The sequence below is a fragment of the Phoenix dactylifera genome, chromosome 11, assembly GCF_051530095.1.
Source record: "Phoenix dactylifera cultivar Ajwa chromosome 11, Ajwa_hap1_PhDact_Kaust_v1.1, whole genome shotgun sequence".
NCBI lineage: Eukaryota > Viridiplantae > Streptophyta > Magnoliopsida > Arecales > Arecaceae > Phoenix > Phoenix dactylifera.
The window spans coordinates 19,451,374-19,468,801 of NC_143200.1; the positions used below are offsets into that span (position 1 = coordinate 19,451,374).

At 39.1% G+C, this 17,428-nt stretch overlaps 1 protein-coding gene across 3 annotated transcripts; it reads right to left on the reverse strand.

Annotated features, from left to right (window-relative positions):
* Positions 1-5,760: 5,760 nt before the first annotated feature.
* On the reverse strand, positions 5,761-16,662 carry DECOY (decoy). 3 transcript variants are annotated; one of them, XM_088707110.2, is made up of 6 exons: positions 16,437-16,658; positions 16,129-16,194; positions 11,294-11,368; positions 9,605-9,734; positions 9,316-9,441; positions 5,761-6,278 (listed from the first exon to the last, which is right to left on the reverse strand). In XM_088707110.2, exons 1-6 carry the CDS (start codon positions 16,592-16,594, stop codon positions 6,135-6,137), a joined length of 699 nt encoding a protein of 232 aa, XP_088563236.1. In that variant the 5' UTR covers positions 16,595-16,658; the 3' UTR covers positions 5,761-6,134. The 3 variants fall into 3 exon arrangements, with proteins under 3 accessions (XP_088563236.1, XP_038985663.2, XP_038985662.2); XM_039129734.3 differs by lacking the exon at positions 5,761-6,278 and adding an exon at positions 6,335-6,463 and having other exon boundaries at positions 16,437-16,661; XM_039129735.2 differs by lacking the exon at positions 11,294-11,368 and having other exon boundaries at positions 16,437-16,662.
* Positions 16,663-17,428: the final 766 nt, after the last annotated feature.

Consider the following 17,428-nt stretch of genomic DNA (forward strand, 5'->3'; position numbering starts at 1 on the left):
GGAATCTCTCAGATAAATACATATGTATGTACATACTTACTATATATCCATAAATAACTATTTTATCTATTGTGTCCTTTTAACATTGTTAATATGTGCATATGGACCCCTTGATCGGTTGTCACTGTACAAACCCAAGCAGGGAAACAAATTTCTCGAGGCATTCTTTTCACACAAGCTCTTCCCCTTCATGCAGTTACTTCAAGCGTATTGATTCCATTTCATTGCTTCTTTCATGGATAGAATGGTCTCATTTGGATACAATTGCTTGATAGAGAATATCAATCAATGGCGCACAGGTTCTTGGAAAATCTTATAAACTCCGGGTCGTGGGTTGGATTGGCACCAACAGGCTATATATGTCGATATTGATCTTTTTAGGATTCTCTATAAAAATACAGTGGAGACAGGCATAGATGCAAAAATATTTAAGTAATAATATGAAATGTTCCTTTCTACCGGGCTTGTGTCATAGATTCTTGTTTCTTTGTTTTCTTCTTGCCATGGAATCGTGATCTCTCTCTCTCTCTCTCTCTCGGGCGAGGCTATATCGGAGGCTTAACTCCACCTACCCGCTACACCTCGAGATGGATCTGGACAATCGTAAAGAAGATAAGCTTCTGTCGTGATACTTCTTGCCATAGAATCGTGATCTCTCTCTGGATTTGGACAATCGTAAAGAAGATAAAGCTTTTGTCGAGGCACGTGGATTCGTTGCGAGGGTCGACGTTTTTTTTTTGTTGAATGTATTATTCTCCTGTATAGCACCGAAACCCGCAGCTTTCCACCTTGATAAGGCGGTGCTCTTACCGATTGAACTACAGTGAGTTGATTGACCAAGGCCTTCCCTTACGACGATGAAATTTTATCTCCTACTTTAATGAAAAGCCTAGTCTCTCGACACTAACTAATTTTTTAGTGTAAGTACTGTACGATGAATGCCCCATCCCATTCCTTTTTTCTTATTCTATAACCTTACCAATTAATGGCTTAAGCTGCCGGTTAGCTATGTGATTTTCGAAGAAATCAATATATAGATAATTAATTTTGGGGCATGGCCAAATATATAGTAGGAATTATATGTTAGCATGGTCTCAATGGAGAGCATGTTTTTTATAATAAAACATTCTTATGGTCTACTTTGATGGGTCTTATAAGCTAGCACTGCCACCATCCGTGCGCTAATGAAAGAGTTCGGGCTGAAGTTGAGAAGTAAGGGAGCCTCCAACGCTTCCCGGCGTCCCCCGCAGAGTCCTGAAAACTCTGTCCAGAATTTGCCTTCCCCGGCTGATCCGGTTCCTCAGATTCAGCCGGAACAGTTCAACGCCCTGGTGCAGCAAGTCCAGGCCTTGGCCGCCGCCGTCCAAGGTCTTTGGCGTGAGGAAGCCTTACCTACGCTCCCCCCGCAGACCCAGATCCCACCGGAGCTTCCTCCGAACGGCCCGATTCTCCAAGGCCAGAACCTTCATGGCTCTTCTAGGGCTAACAACGAAGAGCGAGTGTCCCCCCAGAGAGAGCTGCCAGGGGGAAGTCTAAACAGAAGACCCCAGCTCTCCGAAGCCGAGTCGGCCCCGGACCGCCGTGAGCCGGAGCAAACTACGGTGACAATTCCCCGGGTTGGGGAGCTCGATAGAAAAGTCGAGAACCTGGAGCGCCAGATTGAAGCGCTCTACAGCAGGAGTGCAAGACACGAGGGGGATTTTGAATTTACCACCAAGTCCCCCTTCTCCCGCCAAATCGAGGACGAGCCGGTCCCTCCGAGGTTCAAGATGCCTCAAGTGGAGCCCTACAGCGGAACTACCGACCCCCTCGACCATTTGGAAAGCTACCGAGCTCTTATGACACTGCAAGGGTCCTCGGAGGCCGTGCTCTGCAAGGCCTTCCCAGCGACCCTCCGAGGGACAGCTCGGCTTTGGTTTTCCGGACTAAAGTCGAGCACGGTATCCTCTTTCGAGCAGCTCGGCAGGCAGTTCACCACCAATTTTGCTGCCAGCCGGCGCCAGCCCCCGCGAAAGGAAGCGCCTGACCGAATTCCTCCGGGCCAACATTGATGTCTTCACCTGGTCGCCCGCCGACATACCAGGAATCGACCCTGAGGTCATGGTCCACCGACTCCAGGTGAAACGGACCTGCAGGCCTGTAAAACAGAAGAAACGGGCTTGAGGACAAGTTCCGACAGAATTCCCTGCATGCACAGAGCTGGATATCAACCTGGAAGCCCCTTCAGCCCATTGGCTCTTTCATGGTAGTTCAATCCCATTAGATGAAAGACGACTGAAGAAAAGTCATAATATTTTGTATCAAAAAAAAAAGTCAGAATATCTGAATACCACGTCAAAGTCTATATGCCAAGTGTCATCAATTGCTTAAATCGTTACAGATAGAAGAGAACTGGCAATGTTGATGGAATTTTCCAATCTGAATGCCTTATGTTATATGAATCTATGGGTGGCTGAGACTGCATGAACCATGCTTGAGGACTAATTTCTTGTGGTTTTTGAAAGAGTCAGCAGCAGTAGGTTTCATTGTTCATTTTGGTGGCTCGAGACCGAGCAAAAGGAATTTCGTGTTATACTTCCTTTTGACCGCTTAAGAAATGTGTGATTGTTAGAAAGTCACAATTGAGCTTGAATTCTCTGCAATTTAGCTTCTCAATACGTAGATAGTTGACTAATTAACTCGAGGACACCAAATTCTTGCTGTATTTTAGAATTATAGCTGCCTTTAGGTGTGGGAGAGGTTTGCTAAATAAACAATCAAGCACTGAAAGTTCATAGGTCCCCATGGACTGGTAGCTCGTTCCGACGAATCTATGGACTAAATCATGCCATAGAAAAAATCAGTTTGTGGTCCACATATTGGCATGGGCATGCCTTATATCACAATTATCACATGCATGCCCCCTGCTGCATCTTTTATGCATAACTTTCTCCAATTTGCTATTATTACTGTTGCAGGCCTTCCGACCCGACAACAGCATAGTCCCCACCAACTGACGGCAGATAACGGCACGCGTCCCCCATGAGGTATTGTCCGCTCTGGGACTCCGGCCCGCGCGTCCAGCGCTACTGGGGGAATTTTTTCCGGCCCGCGCGTCCAGCGCTGACGGGGGGATACCCGCACGGTTTTGCCCCACAAAAAGCGCCTGGTGAGAAAAGAGGTTTTCCCTCCTTATAAGGCACAGACTTTTCCGCTGCCTAATCGGTATGGGACTAAATTCGGCACCACACCCACAACAATTGCCTTGTTGAGTTGATGTGCAACACTTACCTTTAGTATGGATATATCCAAAAAAAAGTTAAAAAATAGCAAGTCTCAGAGTGCCCTAGGCAACTTCCTTTTCACAAGGCCTTCTAAGTGATCGGCTATATACGAGGCCGTCCAATCCGCGGCCTCATTAACTTCTCTGTAAGCATGCTCGGCCTAGAAAGCAACATCGCCACTAACGATGGCCCAAATGTCCAGGAGCAGGGGTGGCACCCAATGACCCAAAATAGATCTGGATTGGGTGATGCATCAAACAATGGGGGATGATAGCATCTAACTCATTTGCACTACCAATGTCCCAATAGATGAGCAAGCGTTTATGGAGATTTATTTTTGCTTCACTTTGCAGCATACGTGGCTCTTCACTGATCTTAGTTTTCGAAGGATATTAGGAAAGTGGGAAGGTTCTGTCATCGATGCTCAATCTAATAAAGCAAGTTAAAGGAGTCGTTTGGTTTATTTTGTTATTTAGACTTTTGTCAACTCAAGGAATAAGATAAGACCCAAGAATATTTGGCGGGTGGCAATTGCAGCTAGTATCAAGAATGGAGAATTAACCCCAAGGACAATTTGATAAGTGAAAGATCATGGAAAAAGTCGTAATTTGATTAAGAATATCGATATATAAAGAGTTTTCAATTTTCACTTGTGGAAGTCATTTTTGATTCACCCCGAAGTCAAAATTGTTGGTGGCAATAGGAAGCCACCATGGTATCTGATCCAGTTGGGTAGGCCTCCTGAATGAACGCTATCACTAAATTGTCTCCACAATTTTTTTCTTTTTTTAATTTGAAAGGAGTTAAAACAGACCAGGTTTATTGGAAGGGCCCTGGAAAAGCAGATTAGGATGCCAAAAAATAATAAGAAGAAGAACAAACAAAAAACCCTGTTCGACCGGCACACTATGTATTTCAAGGTGATCGGGGCAATATATAAAATCAATGTAATACACGATGGAGTCTTGCACATCACAAATCCAATCAGAAATATCATGATCAACTTATAGTCATTCTAAATGGGCATGTGCAATAGTGTCATTTAATCCACATAAACTATAGGCTGGATCAGCTCTAATACTGTGAAGGCCCGATCTAGGCCCAATCCACACGATCGGCCCGACCTGTGGTTTGACCTCTGGAGTAGCCAAGCACATGTTACACGTGTGACAAGAATGGAAAACTCACAGAGGAAGTCTTCTTCTCCTTTGGTGATTTCGGCTAGGAGTCAGAGTTCTAGAGCCGTCGGGACCCTAGGGCTTCTCTATAAAGGGAGAGCTCTCTCCCTCCATACCTATCCATTCCAAATAATCCTCCTCTTTCCCTCTCCTTCTTTCTCCTTTTTTTCTATTAAGTTCGTGGCTGCTCGTCATTGTGCTTGCCAGAAATCGGGACTACCAAACACCACCTGAGCTGAGGTAACGCTCTGATCTTCTTCTCCTTTCACTCTTCTTCTTCCCGCGACCCGAAATCACGGCCGCCGATCAAAAAATCAGCCAGAAATCAACTGAATAAGGATCCCTATTTTGCCTCTTTTTTTTCTTTTTTCGGCCATGCCTATCGTCGGCGTTCATCGCCAAAGCCCCCGGTCACTTCCCAATATTGGTCCATGGTTGGAACAAGACCCCAGCCACAAGCGAGCGGCTAGGATTTGAATACATTGAGGCAAGAAATCATCTATGTCCAGCCCTGCTTTTGGTTTGATTTTGGACGGCCAACCGCCACCGCACCTCATCGGACCACCATGGTTAGCCACTAGTCAAAGTTCCTCTGTTTGCTAAAAAAGAAGAAAAGTTCTCTTTCTCTCTCGTTTCCTTCCTTCTCTCTTCTCCCTCTTTCTCTCTCTAGGAGACCTATGGATCCTAGTATAGGATCCTGTCGACCTGGCCCACAAATCCAAGTTGACACCTATAAAGAGCCTTAATCTACCCTGGTGCCCAGGCAGCCTGCCAGACTAATCACCCCAGTCCTATTAAGTGCCTATAAAACTCAGTATTAATGAACCCTATAAATTGGCCTTAGCCCTAATCTAGTCTGTGCCTCATGATTCATTAATCGAGTTGCTTAGACCTGACCTAACTGGGTCGTCATTATCCAGCCGATGTGGGACTAAACATGCCCACACTTGTTCTCACACACAGTAACACCAAAAGATATGAAGCAGTGGAGCATATTTTTTTTAAAGTTCTGAGATTAGACCCCCAAAGCATTTTCCATGGTGATAACTAAGTCTAGAAACAATCAGCCGAGATTTCATGCGGCAACATGAAAAATACTAAAGATTTTCAATGTAGATTCAGTGCTGCACATACCCAAAACTACAATAGGACAATAGCTAAAACTCTTCAATTTGTTTTCCCCATTTTTAGGCAGCATAGAAATCAGAAGTTTGCAAAGCAAATGCCAAAGCACCACATAGTACAATGAAAGTTGACATATGTTAAACTAGCATTATTCCCATTTAACAGAAAAAGCAAACCAACATGGAAATTCTAGCGATCCATAAATTTAAAAAAAAATTATTGTCTAACTGCAAAAGGATGGTAAACATACACAATTGTGTACAGCAACTAAAAGATTACAGCAAATGGAAGACTAACATCAAAAAATTGTTTGCAGATGTCATCTGCAGTCCTGGTTATGTGACAGAAAAAAAGTACAATCATCTTAACCAACAGATAGGAAGGTTGAATTTTTGCATTGAAAAGACGTCACAGCAGCTTACAGCTATTTTAAGGAAACCTCCTCGTTTTTTCGTAGCACAAAGCACAAACCAACAATTAGACATTAGATATACTCCAACAAGATGGGACCATGGAAAGTGATGACTGCCACTTAAAGAAAAACTTTGTATCAGCTCCAAGATAACATTTAACTAATAATCATCTTGTTGAAAAAGTCAGCTTGCTCTGGAAAGTAGTCCATTAATTCATCCTTGGTCACCCATACATAGTCCTGACACTTTCCAATATGGAGTTTGCTGGTACCAATTACTTGTGATTTGAAAAAGAATCTCTGTTAAGAAGAGAGATAGAAAAAGGTTACGGAAAGTAACCAACCAAATATACCATTTTGGAATGTTTCTATATCAAAATAATACACAAAGTGGGGGTACATGGAGGGCAGGTTGATACATAGACTAGTTCAACATAAAAGCAGCAAGCTCCATCACATCTTTAATTAGGATTTATTTGCAAATCCTGTTCCACTATTTATTCCAATCAAATATCATGTGCTTCATCATTATGCTCATAAATAAATGCTCAACTTCTCAAAACTTAATTGACTGATGCCAATATTTCTGATACCCTCACTGTGAATTTGCTAGCTTAATGTTACGCAATTCCAATGGAAGGTCGAAGGTGCTAGCATCCTTCTTGGATGCATAGATATCATATCATTGTGGTCATATCCACACAATTGACAATGGCTGTACGAGGCAATATAATGGAGGAGAAAGATCAGGGCAGGCCGTTGATCCTGCAATCTTAAAATTTCACTGAAAATCACCTTCTAAGACATATTCTAGTATCTTGAAAATCCCAGGATTGCAGGACAGATGGACCTCCCCCAATCCCTCCAACTTCTCCATCACTCTTAGCCAACTCTAAATAATGGAAGAAATATCATGGATACAGTATTAAAACATCCAAATAAGCCCTATCAATCCTAATTGGTAGTGATTGCAAACAAGATACACAGTCGAACATTAGAAGTCGGTTCATTTCCCTATACAACTAGATAGATGACATTTTAGAGGATAATGATGATAAAACCCTTTGCTATTGCAGTATATTAATTAGTATGCCAAGAGAAACCATGCAACATCGAACATGTCTTTTGGAACTTCTCAACAACATATATATATATATATATATATATATATATATATATATATATATATATATCAAGATCGGCATGGCTCTAGCTTCCTACACCATAAAATCCTTGCTATTATGTTAGGTGGTTGAAAGAAATCAGCTCCAAATATAACAAATGATGTACCACACTGCAAAAGGAGGAATAGGCCTAAATCAGGCCTATCGAAGATCAGTGTTTTTTCCCCGAAGTTAAGACATCAGAATCTAGGCGAACCAATCAGCCCAGTCAATGAATACTTACCATTTTATTGTCTTTTTGGAGGCAGTTTAAATTGCAGTTTGCTGTGATTGAAATAATTATCCAGCAATAGATTAGGGGTGAAATTTAAAATCTGATACTCTCATTTGTTACACATATCCTGTGAATAGAACTTGGGAATTGGTGTTATACACAGTCGTCGATCTTAAATAGCACTCCCATCCACCATTGGTTTTATGATCGCGATGCCAATAAATCACAATCCAAAATTATTACTTACGTTGTGTTAACTAGAGATCAATTATTTCTTCAAGAATCATAATTACCCTGTTTGATCCCAGGTGCAACAATGTTTTGTAGAAAAATGACACAAAGGGAAGAGTCAGACAAAGAGAGAAACAGAAGGAAAAGTAAAGAATTTGAAAGAGATGCGAAAGAAAAGAAAGAATGTGTGAATGAAGAATAAGAGAAAAAAAAACTAGGTGGTCTGCTGATGTTACCAGGAAGGAAGAAAGGACAAAAATGGAGAAGCGAGACAGTAGCAAGAAAAAGAAGAAAAGTGATGAAAATGGATGCAGAGGTCAGAGAAGGGCAAAAAGAAGATACAAGGCTAAAGAGAAGTGATACAAAATCCTCTACACTAAAAAGATTTTATTCTCAATATGCAATATCAAATTAGATGCTTCGGACTTCCCCATGAATCATGGGCAGGGATGTAGGACAAGGATATGACATGATATGGATAGCCAATACAACAAATCTTGAAAAAAATAAGATAGGACATGTCTAGAATACGCCAACGAATAGATATGTACTTCATATATACATACATATACACACACATACACATACATAGATACGTATGCAAAAGAGCATCTATAACACATAGTAGGCCAAAAATAACATAGTTCATGCTCTATATGATAACATCAACTCTTATAAGCTTATCGTATAGTCATCAATCAAATCCACAAACCCCAGTTCATACTTCATATTTTAATATTAGTATCATAGACCAAAAAATTGACCATTCACCAGTAGAAAATAAATATCAAAAAGGAAAGAAAGTAGCCTTTCTCTAATTTTTGGAGGTATCGAGAAAGTATCTCAAACATAACCAACAATTATCTAGAGTGTGTTCTTAGTTTTGAAAAATGGAATATTTAACATAAGCATCGGATGCATCCAAGAAGAATCCGGGAACAGCATGCGAGCTGAAGTCTCAACGCTTCCTAAAAATTTCCACATAACCCTCTCTACAAGATAAGAAAAACACTACAGACCACGTTACTTCATTAGACTTAAAAATTACCTACTTTTTACTTATAAAAAGACTTCCAAAATATCATTCTTCCTCTAAATTGGACTCAAAAGAAGAATACACTAATATTTTTGTGAAAAGGATTAGCTTTACTGCCACTTCATATTGTTTAAGCAATTTATTAAAATAGAAAAAACAGAAAAATCTTCAGTTTTCTGTTTTTTTATACACTATCCTCCCCTCTTTCTCTGTGTGAGTGTGGTGTTTGCTTAATGTACATTGAAATATACACGCGTCTACTTCTCTAACCACCAAAGTGGCCCTCTCTCTCTCTCTCTCTCTCAAAGAGGCCTTCCCACTTATTTATCTCTTTACTCCATTCATCCATGAAGATGCCTTGCCTCTCTCCCTAACAGATTAGGCTGGTGCACCTCCGAGATCCCCTTTTTGCCCTTAACTGACCTGGGTCAAATTAAAGGTTTTGGTCTTCTGAAAAACTCAAATATGTGACAAAGCAAATCATAGTTAGTATTTGAATAAAGGTAGGTTGCCTTCATAAATTCCCTCAAAAGTTCAAACCAATGTCTAATGGAGAAGATTGTCGGGTCAACATGTCAGCACTCTTACTAATTACAACCTTCGGCCTGTTAAAAGCAAAACATGCAATATATGTATAAAAAGGTCCTAAAAAGAAGATATGAAGACTGGTACCTTAAAGGATGGAGTATCTGATGAGTCTTCTTTTGGTTCTACAGCCATGTGGGCCATAGGAGCATTGCCAACAAAATACGTATGATGAAGTCCTCGAAGTACAGATCTCAATGCTGATTCTGCACACTGAAATTAAGGATTTCACATAGACATCACAAACACAGACTTCTTCAAAAGAAGGGTGTTGAATCACAACCTCAGTCATTCACCAACAAGCAAAACTTTTTGAAGATAAATTATAAGGTAGATATATGTAATTTGTAAATGAAAGAACTTGTTAGGGAAATACCAGTCGCAGAGTCTCTTCATTTTCATATACTTTTTCTGGGAAATGCCAAACAGGTTTCTTGTCAGGAGCTCCATATGTGCTACCATTGAGGAGAAGATAAAGTCTTCTATCTAGTGCTCTCTGCAATGATCTATAGATAACAGACAGCAAACAATGAAAATAAATAGGGTTGGCAAATGGAAAACGAAAAACTGATAACCAGCTATTTGCATAGCAGTATACGACAGATGAATAGAAAAAATCTAAAATATGCTGGCAACATGAGTTAGAACACTCGTAATCCATAAACTGTAGCCATGAAGGGAGAAGGCATGTTCATCATGCTTTATAATATATACAATTATTATCATGACCAACATATCCCAAGTTCTTTGTACTGGCAGTTATGTCCTTCTTAGCCCCCCAATCCTCTCGATGATTGCATCCTTCAATTCCTTTTTTTATTCTTTTTCTTTTAAGGTTAAACCTGCATAATCACAAGCACTTTTGTTGCCCAATTTTCTGTTCATGTAAGTTCAATTTTTGACTAAAGACCTCTATTTAATGTACCCTTCTAGAGTTTTCTTTTTTCATTAAATACAATTGTAAATACTGTCAGATTTTATCAATTAAATACAATTTCTTAACCCCCTCAAATTGTTTCCTTTGATACATAGAGAAACATCATACCGAATCTATATGCACCTTGGCACTTGCTCAACAGCCAGCTCACAATGTAAGCATCTGAATAACTGAAGTCCTAAGACTTAGCACTTAGCATTACCTCCAACAGAATATTTAGAAGTTACATACTTCTTCCTTTTTTGCTTTCCAATATACTCTCCGACGTGGATACCCTATAGCAACTAAACCAACCTTTTAGTAAAGTGATGATCTTCACAAAAAACAAACCATTAGCACAGTTTTTGGTTGAAGGAGAAGCAGCAATAGAGAGACCGTATCATCTTTACCAATAAATGGTGCACACACGCATGCTAGACCAATCTTTGGAGATAATGTATACATTTCTTTCATAATAGTCAAGTTATCAACAGTACAACATCAACATTGAGGCCCAACAAAAAAGAACAATATTTTTTATTATGTTTATACAAATTTACTCCCAAAAAGATGTAAATGGGTGAGAAAATTTAGTAGGGGGGTTTACATGGAAGAAAGCTTATATACCATGTAGAAATCCAGATTTCATGCATGACAATGACAGTTGGAGGGTGAGGTCCATTTGAGGGGCAAACAATCAGACCAACAGTTGGTTCAGAGATTACACAAAGGACCATTAAAATCTCTTGAATGGGATCAATACAATAATAAAAGAAGATAACAAGCATGTGGAAGAACGGATGGGAAGGTACCAGATGAGAACAGAGAGAAGGCGAGTGGTCTAAGGACCATACAAGCCCTAACTGTGATGGGTCATAATCCATGGATCGTGAGCCAAATATATGGCACAAATACAGCCCAATGCACGGAAATATTTGACTATCCTGATGACCACTAAATACTATATATCTTTGATTTATGAACCCATATTATTTTAAAAAAGAGAAAGAGTGCCATCGCACAACCATGAATTCATGTTTTTACCACCCATCAGTTTTCTTCAATCTTATGATATTATGCCTTGCAAAAAAGAAAGGGAGATAACCATTAATTCAAGCAACACCAGAACACCAGATAAAAAAGACACACCTCCGGTCATTGGTTTTGTCAGCTTCTGTGATTCGTGGAGCAGGCACATAATCAATTTGGTAGTCACCTTTTCCCCTAGAAAATGATCAATAGTTATACAAAATTGAGTTACAAATCACGTCACAAAGAACAAGGACATTTAGAACAACAGTACAGTATGTAATTGTGAAATTTAAATATCTAACTTCACATTTTTTTTGATGTATCATGGACATTTTCTTCCCAATTCGCTGTTAAGATACACCTCCTAGTAGTCAGACAGTTTGTGATAAATAATTTATAGGATGACAGAGAAGCTCGTATGCCCATGGAATGCCGTACCGGCCCGTACCGGCCGGTACGGGCCGGTACGTACCGGTCCGGTCCTAGACCGGTACCGGAACGGATAAAAAACCGGTATATCCCGATTTTTTATCCGAACCGGCCGGTTCGGAGCCCGTACCGGCCGGTTCGCACCGGTACGATTTTTTTTTTTTAGAACCACAGCGCCGCGCGCTGTGGTTTTTGAAACCACCGCATACCGGCCGGTACGGTACCGGTACCGGCCGGTACGGACCGGACCGGTACCGTACCGGTCCGGCCGGCCACCGGTACGCCGACCGGTACCGGTACGGCGGACCTTGCGTATGCCAAATATAAAGCATAAGGCTTGTTGCCAATGATAAGGATAATACAAAAAAAATCCTCTCCAGTTGGCAATGAAACTAACTCCAGCTGGCTTGTTAAAACAAAAGATTTCTAAGGAGAAGTATATCTTGAAATTCAGACTGCAGGCTGTTTAGCTAAATGAACTACAAACACTAGGAAAATAAGGCATGTAGATTAAGCCTCTGGTTTTAACTAGAGTAGTTAATTAAAATTTTACCTAACAAATTTTCTTTAAGTAAAAGCCAGTGCAGTGACAATGTTGAATTATTTGAACCTTTAACCATTTAAGTAATGGAGTTAACGATATTCTCTTTGCATATGCAGTATTAGCAGATTTCTTAAGATTAAGAAATGCATCATATCCTTTATAAAAACTACCCATGATTCCTGAAGGTTTTCTTTCCTGGTCTTTGAACAGCTTTCTTTCCAAGATATTCTATCCATAAAATGTTCGAATCTGTTTATCTATGCTTACTTAACTTCAGACTAACTAGATTTTATCAATGTCTCTGATAGTTGAAACCAATATGCATCTGTATATGTTAAGCATGAAAAAGCACGCCGAGGAAAGGGATGTTCCTGCATACTTCTCTTTTCACATACAGTATCTAACATAAAATTTTACCAAACAAGGATGCACACATAAGGTGGTAGGAGTAGGTCGTGGCGGTTATCATATGATTCAGAATCTATAAGTCTAGCATAAGATACTTTCTAGCATTTCCATATTATTGATGTGAAATTCACTTTAATCCAGTTCTGCATTACTTTATAATTGACTAAAATCTTTAGCCAAGGGAGACTTCCTCTTTCATTAAAAATCATTTATTATGAATGCATCTGACTCCACAGGTTCTTCAAATCATCCAAAATATTATTAAGATCAATCACAAAAAGCATCTTCATATAAGAAGACAAAACCAAGCTAAAATGTATTATCCAAAACCTTCCTAAAAAAATGGAAATTCTTTAAGTGGTGTTTTTAACTCTGTCAATCATTCTATGTTTATATGATTATATGTTTATTTCAGCAAATCTAATGAGGGAATAATCTTGGAACTGAATATCTCACCTCATGCTGGTCATGCTTTGCTCCAATAACTTTTATATCCATTGCACCATGAATAGTTTAGCCTTGACTTTTCAGTGCACATCTCATAATCTATTTACAACCTTTCAGTTCATATCAAAAACACTTATTCTTTCGAAGTCCTTATCACTAAAGTTGCATTTTGGAGCAAAAGGGATTTGCAGGATTTAGAAGCAATTCCCATGTTAAAACAGATGAATTTATTGAATATAAACAAGATGCCAGGCAAGATATCATGTTAAGTATTTTATGCGTGCAGATACACAATCCAACAAAATTTTATGCTTTGCTTCAAAAAAGTCATCTCCCACCATGATTAAAACTGACTTAGATATGTATTTCCATTATTTAAGATAATGGAAGTAGGTAAACCAAATTTTGCATGCATGTTATATAAAAACTTTTGTTACTTCCTTACTACTAAATTATTTTATCATGAAATCAGGAACAAAACTAATAATGATCATTCAAGGCAACCAAATAATTACAGCTATGTTTAAACTAAACCAGTTTTGTAGGAAATTCATTGATGATTATTCTTGGGTATATTAGGAACTTGACGATGTCAAAGTCCTATTCAAAGGTTTGAACATTTTTATCCAAAGTCACATCTTCTCCAGTTTTGGAACAATAGACATATTTAGGTTACAACAAGAAAGAGACCAAAATTGAGCACATGAGCCTCCTATATCCATCATACTAGTGGCTTCTCTTTGCACATATGAATATGCACAGCAATATGGCAGAGTCCATCCCTATAATTGCAGATGACTGACTTTTCATTCCAAAATATTCATCATTTTCATATTATCAAGCACATCAGTAAAGGATGCACCAACCATTTAAGAGGCTTAATGGTTTTTAACCACTTCCTTGTGGCACCATTCTTGTACATGACAACCAAACAAGAAGTTTAAAATAAAGCATCCTTTTATATGCCAGGTTTTCTGCAATCTTTATTGTGATCGAAGAAATTGGAGAAATCTATCGATAACTTGAAGTTACTAAGAAAATATAATCTTCCATGTTTTCACTGCTTTGCAGAGAGTATGAAATGTTTTCTCGTAGGTAATGAATTTCAATTTTCAAAACCCTACTAGTCATTTCCTTGGTTGCTTGAGCTAGGAGTGGTTGCAAGAGTCGACTCCATAGTCAAAGCAAGAAATTGGATCTCTCAGAAAAGTTTAGATTACAAAAGAGGTTAAGAAACCTTAGCATAACAACACAACAAACCTTATCATGTAGAAAAATCGTAATTTGGTTGCTACATTATCAAGGCATACATGATATAGAGATTAGGAACCACAATAATAGGACTAGATGCAATTTTGGTAGAATATGATAAAAAAATGAAAAACACTTGAATACAGAGAGAACCAGAAGCTTCAGAAAGTGGATGAGGAAGGATGAAAATGATTTTGGAGCAAGTGTGATGCCGTACAAAAGATAGCACATTCTAGCTGCTGGTTGATGTTAACTTCAGAGCAGAACTGCAATATATGACTCTGAAGATAGAGGAAAAATTGGGACTTATTCCATCATGGTTATGTCTAACAAAGAGAGAATATTACATACTCATGAATCAAGAACAATAAGACTTATGTAGAAACAATGACAAAAGAGATTGAAAGGTTTTACAATTTTCTGGCAAAATATATTTGGCGCTTTCCATTTACAGCTTTAGACAGGAATCACACTCTGTAGATTTATACAGGAAGCTTATGTGAAGTAACATCGATAAAACAACCCATCCAAATGGTAAGGCTTGCTTATGTTTGTTTATGACAATCAATGGAATCAATGGATAGATTTCAAACCCAAAAAAATCAAATCTATGCAACAACCTATGGATTATACATGGAAAATTCATGTACAATACTTGATATACATGTATGACACATAATCCAGAAAGCAAATCATACCACAATTCAGAACTATTACTTACATTTGTCTAAAAATATATATAAAAGATTAGTAGTATACCAGCTTTAAAATATATGCAGGGTCTGCCCATCATAGTTTTCTATAATCACAGAATATGACTGACTTTGTTTTGCTATAAAATAGACATTATATTATAATAATATAACATTATAAGAAGCTTGAGTTGTTGAGAGGACACATGAGCAAAAATTATGTGCACGTTCGGAAGGATGTAATTAGAATTAACTACTTCTGAGGAAGCTTAGGAGCAACCAAGAAGCAATAGAAAAGTTCACGACATTTAAGTTTTCAAGATGAGGGGATGATGGCTTGAAAATGTAGAGTAATGTCAAGAAGGATGAAACTAGAAATCAGGATATAGGAAGCTTAGTAGGACCAAAATGCATTAACTGGAGTTGAATTTTAAGGGATGTTTTGTATGCTTCATCCAACTATCCTCGCAATATCATTTTACCTACAAGAAACACGATAATACATGAGAGACAAAATGTAATCATTTAGTTGCAGCTAGAATTTCAATACATGCAGCAGACATGGTACGTCCATCCACATCACATCCCTTCTACCGCCACCTTTATTCAATTAAACTGCAGTTTGCAAACTATGCAGCCCAGCAATATAAAGAACATAACATGGATAGACATGTGAGGCATCCAAACACCCTCTTCAGGTCTTCTATGGATATTGAGCATAATTCAGTGATAGCCCATTTAAAAGAGGTAACAAATTGAGATAATAGGTTGATGATTAGGAGGGAACAATAGACAACCAATGATAGAAACCACACAAGAAAATAGGAGACTTGGCACCCGCTCCATTTAGGTAGCATAGACTTTATGTTGGTGATGATTCTTACTCGTCATATCAGCTGCAAACAATTCATAGGAAAAAGAAGAAAAGGAAATGCCAGCACCATAACTTAAAATCTAATGTTGACGTATGAATGCATGTGTCAAGCATTCCACTTCAAAATCTAAAAACTATGCTTCTGATGTTTCTCCTTCACCTCCAAAAGATTCACAAAGCTAACATGCATATAACAAACCTTTAACCTGATTTCAGCTAGCTAATAGAAATTATAAAGGAAGGAATATAATATCATTATTGAAGTTGACAGAGAACCAAAAGTCCCAGAAAGATTAAAAAACTTTACCTGGCATCGCCCCTTCCCAAGACCTCATCAGGGTACCTTCGCCGGTATTGCTGCCTCCACCGAAACCTACATAAATTATTTCACCATCATCCTATCCATCCCGTTCAAGCTCATCAGAATTTATTAAAAAGAAGTAAAAAAAAATGCTATCAAGAAAACGGCGTTCCGCAAATAGATGCTATCAGTTACATTAGAGTTCAATCTTTTCCGATTAATATAAACTTCATCACCAATCTTGGGGCTCTTATTGCGGTATCAAGCAAGAAGAAGAAGTAAAAGGAGGAAATGAGGAGGGATTGAAATCTCACGAGAATTCTTGGAAGGCGTACACGACGGGATCGATCTTGGGGATGACGACAGGAAGGCGCTCGAAGAGGACAGTGGCGATGATCTTGTCGGAGCTCGACGAGGAGAACCCTCGCGATCGCAGAGTTCGGAGGAGCAGCGAAGCGGCGGCTCGCTGCATCTCCCTCTCCTTTCCCCCCCTCTCCCGATTTCCGCTCGGTTTCGACGCGAACCCTCCTTGAGCCCCCCATAAACCCGGGGACACAGCGGGGGCGTATCGATATCGGTGCGTTCGACCCAGAAGTCAAAACTCACCCGATCGAAGAATTACACTCGCATTCCTTCATCCGGCCCATCTTCTCCACCTAATAGGCTCAGATCCATGTGGGCCGCCCAAGCCAAGAGCAAGATTTGAACCTACTTTGTGTGGGCTATGTACAACCTACTTGACTTGGCTAGGTTAAAAAAATGTCAAGAAGATTTAAGGTTAGGTGGGACCAGGAGATCCGACCCAATTTTTTTTGGTCATAGCACCTGGACATCCAACATAATTTGAACTCGAGGATCACGGCCCAATGGCTAACTTCCAAATGCACCCAACTTGATTTAACCAAGTTGTATTTGGGTTAAAGATTTTAGATTCACTTTACGTTCAGCCTTGGAAGGATGACCTCATTATCATGGGATTGAGTTTAGGACCCGTTTGGTTCGCAAATTATTTTTTTTTTTTTAGAAAGCTGAAGCTTGGGTGTATAATGCCTGAAAAAATAATTTTTATGTATTTGGTTGACTACGAAAATTTGGTACATTTCTAACTAGCTTATGCTTGGTTGAGAATGTACTTTTCTAAAAAGTTATATAAAATATATGTCATACTCTTAATAAAAAAAATTATTATATTCTATCTAAAAGCTTAAGAACACGTCTGAGGAAAAAAATCTAATTTCTGGCCTCTTAGAGATACTTTCGGATACTTCATCATCGTCGTCATCAGGCATACAACCACCCTAGTACA